The 7963-nt window shown below is 37.5% G+C and overlaps 1 protein-coding gene across 1 annotated transcript; it reads right to left on the reverse strand.

Moving 5' to 3' along the window:
* Positions 1 to 994, reverse strand: LOC104983667 (olfactory receptor 52Z1-like). Its single transcript, XM_010833190.1, is given in 2 exon segments — positions 1 to 279; positions 281 to 994. Coding segments are annotated over 2 exon segments (993 nt in total).
* Between the last annotated feature and the right edge of the window lie 6969 nt (positions 995 to 7963).

Raw genomic sequence — 7963 nt, forward strand, 5'->3', positions numbered from 1 at the left:
TCAGAAATAACCAATATTTAGCCTTTTTTTTTTTAAACAACATATGCTGATGGGGGAGAAAAATAAAATCACTCAGTCCTGAATCTGTTTGGTCCTTACTCCATAGATAATGGGGTTGAGCACTGGGGGCACCACCACGTAGAGGTTTGCTACTAAGATATGGATGTGATGAGGAATGGTTTTACCCCCAAAGCGATGGGCAGTAAATGAAAAGAATGCTGGAGCATAGAACATAAGTATGACACAGATGTGGGAACCACATGTGCTAAGGGCCTTAAAATCTCGCAGTCCAGGAAGGTATCTGAAACACTGTGCAAAGGATCATTGTGTAGGACATAATGATGAGCATTATATCCAGTCCTGTAGACAGCAGGGCCACAGTCAAGCCATAAATGACATTGATATTGATATTGTCACAAGCCAATCTGGCAATGCCCATGTGCTCACAGTAGGAATGGGGAATGATGTTTCTCCCACAGTATAAAAGTCGATGTACCAGAAAGACGAATGGAAAACATACAATAAAGCTCCTGACCACAGCTGCTATGCCAATCTTCCCAATGGCTGAGGAGGTTAAGATCGCAGTGTATCTCAGTGGATAACAGATGGCCACATAGCGGTCAAATGCCATGGCCAGGAGAATAGCAGATTCTGCCACAAAGATGAAATGTATGAAGAACATCTGGGATACACAGCTACCAAAGGATATATTTGTGGAGTGGAACCAGAAGATGGCCAGCATCTTGGGGGCTGTGGATGTGGCGAGCAGGACATCTGCTAAAGCCAACATGGAAAGGAAGAGATACATGGGCTCATGGAGACGCTGCTCGATCTCAGTTAGGAAGATCAAGAAGAGGTTACCTACAAGAGCAACAATGTACGTAACACAGAAGGGGATGGAGATCCAGGTGTGCACATCTTCTAGTCCTGGGATTCCAATTAGGAAGTACCACATATCCTGAGGACTGGTGTAATTGTAAGAGGAAGGAGCCATCTGTGACTGCTTATTCCAGACCCAGGACCTTCAGGGAAAGACCATAGGGCTGAGCTCAGGTTCATGTGCACCACTTTAGTCCCTGTGATGTCTGATCAGATTTCTTTTCTCATCTGTTATTATGAAAGGACAGCAAGATAGATTAACTAGCCTAAAATTGCACTCTTGATTCCCTCCATGGAATAACTGAATCTTGTATCTTGAAAAAGATATCAGTTAATATTTAGTAAAAGTGTAATATGTGTCATAATACTTTACATATATTAACTTATTAAGTTTTCACCTTAACCTGTTGAAAATACCTTTATGATAATCCATAACATGGCTGTTGTTATCCCTATAAGATGGAAAAAAAAGATTTCCAAAGCTTTTAGACTCTTGCTCTAGGTCCCACTGGATTTAAAATCAGCCAAAGTGAATTTGAAAGCTTTGAACTAAACCACCATCTAACACAATCTATCAAAATAAAATTAGTTACAAAAACATATTATCAAAATGTTCACTGATCATGTCTCTGAGTAAAATAGACAGATGTTAAATTGAAGTATACAGCTTATGGAGGAGGGAAGGAACTAGAGTTTGACAAAATAGGTTTCAAGGTATATGCCCTCTTCAACATTAATGAACCAACAGCTTGATGCTAAGCCCTATGCCAGGCACTGAGGATACACAAGTCAATCAGAGTGATCCTGATCCTTCAATACATTTCTTAAAATTGTAGGATGCACATTGAAAACTCAAACTATGTACAATGCCAGACTGAGTTGGCTTCTTAGATGGACTTGCCCAGCATTTGGTAAAGGAAAAAATATATTCTATCTCACTTCTATCACTGATTGAAAATTAGACTATATATTTTGTATTTCTAAATATCACCACAGCAGCAAACCACAATGATTTCACATTATAAAGCAAGGGTCCACAGTTCTTCAGAAAAAGAGAAGGGTGTTATTTGTTCATCAAAATTTTCTTTAGTTCCAAAGGAGGGCGGATAGAAACAAGGAAGATGCTGAGTCAAAAGGCAGGCTGGGAGACACAGTGTGTGTGTGTGTTTGTGTGTGTATACACATAAACCTATAGCTGCAAGTACAGTTATAGACACATGTATAAGTGGATTACTTTCTTCCCTAGTCCCTATTCTCAAATCAAATTAGTTAAATTTCTTATTTTCCGAGAAGGCATGTGAGCTTTAGAAACAGATTCCTCTTCACTCCTTGATTCTACTGCAGTTCAGTATATTAATCATTGAACAGTATGCTTTACTATGTTTATTGTTTATTAAATGTTGCATATTCTGACCTATTGCTTTATACTATTGGAATGTTCCAATTTAAACTATTGGACTTCCCTGGTGGCTCAGATGGTAAAGAATCCGCCTGCAATGTGGGAGACCTCGGTTCAATCCCTGGGTTGGGAAGATCCCCTGGAGAAGGAAATGGTAACCCACTCCAGTATTCTTGCCTGGAGAATCCCATGGACAGAGGAGCCTAGCCGGCTACAATCCATGGGGTCACAAAGAGTCAGACATGACTGAGCAACTTTGTGACTGACTGATTAGAATGTTCAGACCCTTGTTTCTTGAGTTACAATTTAGAATATAAAATACTCAAATAGTCATCCCATTAGGCCTTTTCTTAACTGATATGTGATTCTTTAAAAATGCTGGAATAAAATTGAGATTCTTATGTCTATTGATCTACTTTTTAATTTAATAAACCAATTATTCAACCATTTAACATATAGCCCAAATTAACTGCTTGAAATTTCTTTTAAGATAGATTTTTATATTTCAGAGAATGAGAGTAAAGGTTAATTTTGAAGTGTGTCTGGCACATATCTATGCCAGAGCCCTGTATATGAGTGAAGTATAGTTATAGGGTGGGGACTTAGAGTTGGGCCTCATCAGGACATTAGAGATGGGGGAGAGAAGAGGAATGTGATTGAAGGAAACACTGAAATGAAGATGGGAAGGAAGGAAAACAAATTTTCCTATCTTTCTTCTAACTGCCCTGGTGATCTTTGGGGACATCCATGACCTGCTTTAACTGTAGTCTTATAACCTGCAGTTATTAATTTGTAGGCCTGGGGATCAGGGTATTACTCTGTAATATTACTGATGGCATAATCTGACTGGGCCTGAACATGTGCACACAGACAGCATGTGGTTAATGGAAACAGTGTAGTTCTAGGGCCACATAGAATTGTATTCAAGTACTGGTGAAGTCATATTCTAACTACATGACTATTAAACAAGTTACTTAATTTGAAGTTTAGTAAGATATCTACAAATAAACATCAATTAAAATATGAATCAATCACAGACTCAGAAAATTTATGATTACCTAAGGGGAATGAAGGGCAGGGGTCGGGGGAGGGGGACTGGGGAGAGATAAATTAGTAGTTTGGGAATAACATATACAGAATACTATATATAAAATAGATAAACCAAAAAGACCTACTGTGTAGGACAGGGAACTATACTCAACATCTTGTAATAACCTATGATGGAAAAGAATATGAAATATATATGTATATGTATATAAAACTCAATCACTTCACAGTCCATTTGAAAAGAATACAGCATTGTAAGTCAACTATACTTCAATTTTAAAAATGTGAATAAATTCTGTAGTTAGTATTTTATGGTGGTTGATATATAACTCAGATATATTTTTATCCTCAAAACATGTAACTAGGGCACATGCAAAATTATTATCATTAAGACCAAGACAATTGTTACTTTGAAGAAGCTTAATTTTCTAGACTTCAGTCTTATGATCTACTAAACAGCTACTGAACTGGTTTAAGGTACCCAGAAAGACCAAGACTTATTGGACATATGGTCTCAATTGTTATTTTCACTCCAAATCTGGCATTTTACTTTTGTAAGGTGAAGGTGGTTCAGCATAGTCATGAACACTTGGGCTTAGAAATGGAGTCTTATTCTTGTTCCATCGCTGATGCAACATCTTTGTTACATACAGAAGGCAGTTACAATCTCTGTTTCAGTTTATTAATCTGCCTAGTCCAGAACCTGACATATATTACATATTCACTAAATTCTATGGAAAAATCCATGCATATATTTACATGCATGTGCATATATACATTATAGTTAATTACTAAGCTTGTTTAACTAGTGAACCTTGTTTTTAACTTTTGGAATATAAGCTTAATCTTCTAAACACAACATTCAAATCTTCATATCAAAGAAAAATGACATCAACAGATTTTAAAAGAAAAAATATATATTTCTGCTCTTTGCAGAGTACCCATTTAATAAAACACACACACACACAAAGAAACTGCAATTGCAGGTCACATACAATTAATGTCTAATATTTCATAGGTCAGAGTTGAAAGAAATGCAAGATATTTAAGTTCTGGAAAGAATGAGCTGTTTCTGCAGTTTGCTGGCTTTTTTTCCCTTCTATCTTTTTCTACATGTTTTAACTAAACATTACTCAGTTTACTTACCTATACTTTCTAAGCTCCTGAAGATATTTAACTAGTTGAGTTGCCCCAAATCTAAATAGGAAATCTGGAACTGTCTATTTATATCTCCTTCTAAGCATATCTCAGACCCAAGATCATCACCCCCGGGGGACTGAATTTAACTCCTGTCACAGAAATAATTTGGAGCTGGCTCTAGTACATAACCCTCAGGGAGAAGCCCTCTTATTTTCTCTTGCTTTACAATTTGTGTGGCTTTTGCTCTGGCAAGAACTCCTGGACACCCTAGTTAATACATACTGCTAAATATCCAAGTTTCCTTTATGTATCAGAGACTCAGACCACAGCAATGATATCTTGTCTCCATGGAGGCATCTGAAAATTTGAGTTGTCAATGCCACATATTAAAGAACTATACACTTTGGAGAAGGCATTTAAAATTGGATTTTGTCATCTTGTTTACCTTGAAAATTGAAGGCTCTTTGGCTTCACCCCTCTCTCATTGGTCGCATGGTAGGACTTGTCAGCATCACAGAGAATCTGCCAGCATCACAGGTCCAGAAATACTATTCAGCTACTGCAGAGATCCCTTTCACCCTTTGAGGGATCCAGATGGAGGAAAGAAGAGGTGAAAACAATTCCTTGATAGATGGGACTCAAAACTGACTCCATGCAGATAAAAGATATTTGTGGAGGAAGATGTTTTCTCATTACCTTCTTCAAGTGGATCTTTCCAAATACCATTATATGCTGATACTTAGCAAGGACTTCTGGGAAAAATTTTTTACCTATATAAGTGTAAATTTCCTATAGATATGATGCCTGACCATTAGCTGACTTTAATTGGACAATCAATGCTAAGCTAGCACCTGAATCATCTAATAAGTTACCTAGACATTTTGTACTCACTGGCTAAGAGAGGCTATATCTTATTCAGTCATTCAGTTCAGTCACTCAGTTGTGTCCAGCTCTTTAAGAACCAATGGACTGCAGCAAGACAGGTTTCCCTGTCCATCACCAACTCCCAGAGCTTACTCAAACTCGTCCTTTGAGTTGGAAATGCCATCCAACCATCTCATCCTCTGTCATCCCTTTCTCCTTCCCACCTCCAATCTATCCTGGCATCAGGGTCTTTTCTAATAAGTCAGTTCTTTGCTTTAGGAGGCAACAGTATTGGAGTTTTAGCTTCAGCATCTGTCCTTCCAATGAAAATTCAGGACTTATTTCCTTTAGGATTGACTAGTTTGAGCTCCTTTCAGTCCAAGGGTCTCTCAGGAGTCTTCCCCAACACCACAGTTCAAAAGCATCAGTTCTTCGGTGCTCAGCTTTCTTTATAGTCCAACTCTCACACCCATACATGACTATTGGAAAAACCATAGCTTTGACTAGATGGACCTTTGTAGGCAAAGTAATGTCTCTGCTTTTTAGTATGCTGTCTGGGTTGGTAATAGCTTTTCTTCCAAGGTGTAAGCGTCTTTTAATTTCATGACTGCAGTCACCATCTGCAGTGATTTTGAGCCGCCCAAAAATAAAATTTCTCACTGTTTGCATTGTTTCCCCATCTATTTGCCATGGAATGATGGGACCAGATGCCATGATCTTAGTTTTCTGAATGTTAGCTTTAAGTCAGCTTTTTCACGCTCTTCTCTCACTTTCATCAAGAGGCTCTTTAGTTCTTAACTTTCTGGCATAAGGGTGGTGCCATCTGCATATGTGAGATTATTGATATTTTTCCTGGCAATCTTGATTCCAGTTTGTGCTTGAAAATAATATCTTATTACACAAGTGTAAATGCTGTTTGGAAGGACAGACACTCAATGTTCCCAGTATTTCAAATACTTTCCATAAAAAGATTTTGAAACCATAAATGACAGTTAACGGAATAGTTTCTCCTTGAGGGTTTGGATGTAAAAAAAGAACAGTACTTATCTGCCCACTTGCCCTTGGAAAACCAATTAAGGGAACCAAAGCATGTTAAAGGAAAAGATATTGAGGAAGAACAGTGAGGAATTAGGTGACCATAAGAATTGGCCTCTGCATCTGAGTATCTGGTGGTGATCAGAAGAATAAAGAATGTAATCCAGAGGAGGAGGCTATAGGCTCTACTGATAATTTATTTTAATATTTCCAAATATTGGAAATATATAGATCTAGTTGTCCCATTTACTTGAAAAATCATGCATTTTTTGACCAAAAGCTTTTGTTAAGTAATGATTTCAGAGATATATAATCTCAAAATAGCAGTGAGCCTTTACTAGTTTAAAATCCAGCTCTACTAATATCCTACACAGATGAATTAATCATTATTAATGACCTTCAGTGTGTTCAATCTCTCATAGATATCTATGTGGCTTCCCTGATGGTTCAGTGGTAAAGAATTCGCCTGCAATGCAGGAGAGGTGAAGAAGCAGATTTGATCCCTGGGTCAGGAAGATCCTCTGAAGAAGGAAATGGCAATGCATCTCATATTCTTGCCTAGAAAATCCCATGGACAGAGGAGGCTGGTGGGCTCAAGTCCATGGAGTCACAAAGAGTCGGACACGATGAGCGACTGAGCACTCACACACAGGTATCTATAGTCTGTTACCTGAACTCTTGGGGCCGTGTGTTTCAGGAAAATAATTTTCCAGAGTTTAGAAAAGTTACAAGATCATATTCTTGATGTTACATAATCATATCACTGGGATCTTGATGATTTCTTCATAATTCAATAGATTGACATTATTTCAAAGAGCCTATGAATATTTAGCTATGCAGAATAAATAAAGATGATAAATATCCTTACATCAGTTCACGTCAGATTTTGCCATCACTTTAGATCAAATCGTTCAGCCAAAAGCTTCAGTATCAAAATTCTGTGGAATACAAGAGACAGATAAGGGTTCATGGTTTTGTAACTAAGGTAGTGATAGAAATTCGTTGGGCTTAAGCTTTTATGTTGATTTTGAACTGATGGGGATTTTAGCTCTAAATCTGTTTTAGCATTTAAGATTATCAAAACTGACTCTGGGGAGCTGTTTGATAAGCAAAATAGAGTCCTGAATGCTAGTTCCTCAGTTAGAAAGTGAGAGAATTCTCATTAAGCTTTCAATTTCCTATAGGACCTAAAAAAGGGAATGGTTAGAAAGGAGCCCCAGATAGTCCTTACTTGGGACAGCTAATTTGGACATAACTGGATACCTTCCTTCTTTTCATTCTTAAGACAATGCTGCTGGGAGTTTGTATTAGACAAAAAAGCATAACTATTTCCTTTTCCTTAGTAGGATATATCATTTCTCAGTGATTGGGAGCAGTAATTCAGAAGCCTTGAACTTTTCTCAAAGTAATTTGTTCTGACACATTGAAGAATACGTTTACTGACAGCAACTATTCTGTCCACTTATTCTTTGTAAATCACTTTCCTGAGGATCTTTATCTGGGAAGAATCACTAATGTAGTATATCTTAGATTTGCTACTATAAGGAACTTAAGGTTATTAGGTAACTTGTTCTGAGGAAAAATATACAAGGACTATCT

The sequence above is a fragment of the Bison bison genome, unplaced genomic scaffold, assembly GCF_000754665.1.
Source record: "Bison bison bison isolate TAMUID 2011002044 unplaced genomic scaffold, Bison_UMD1.0 scf7180017863103, whole genome shotgun sequence".
NCBI classification, from domain to species: Eukaryota; Metazoa; Chordata; class Mammalia; order Artiodactyla; family Bovidae; genus Bison; species Bison bison.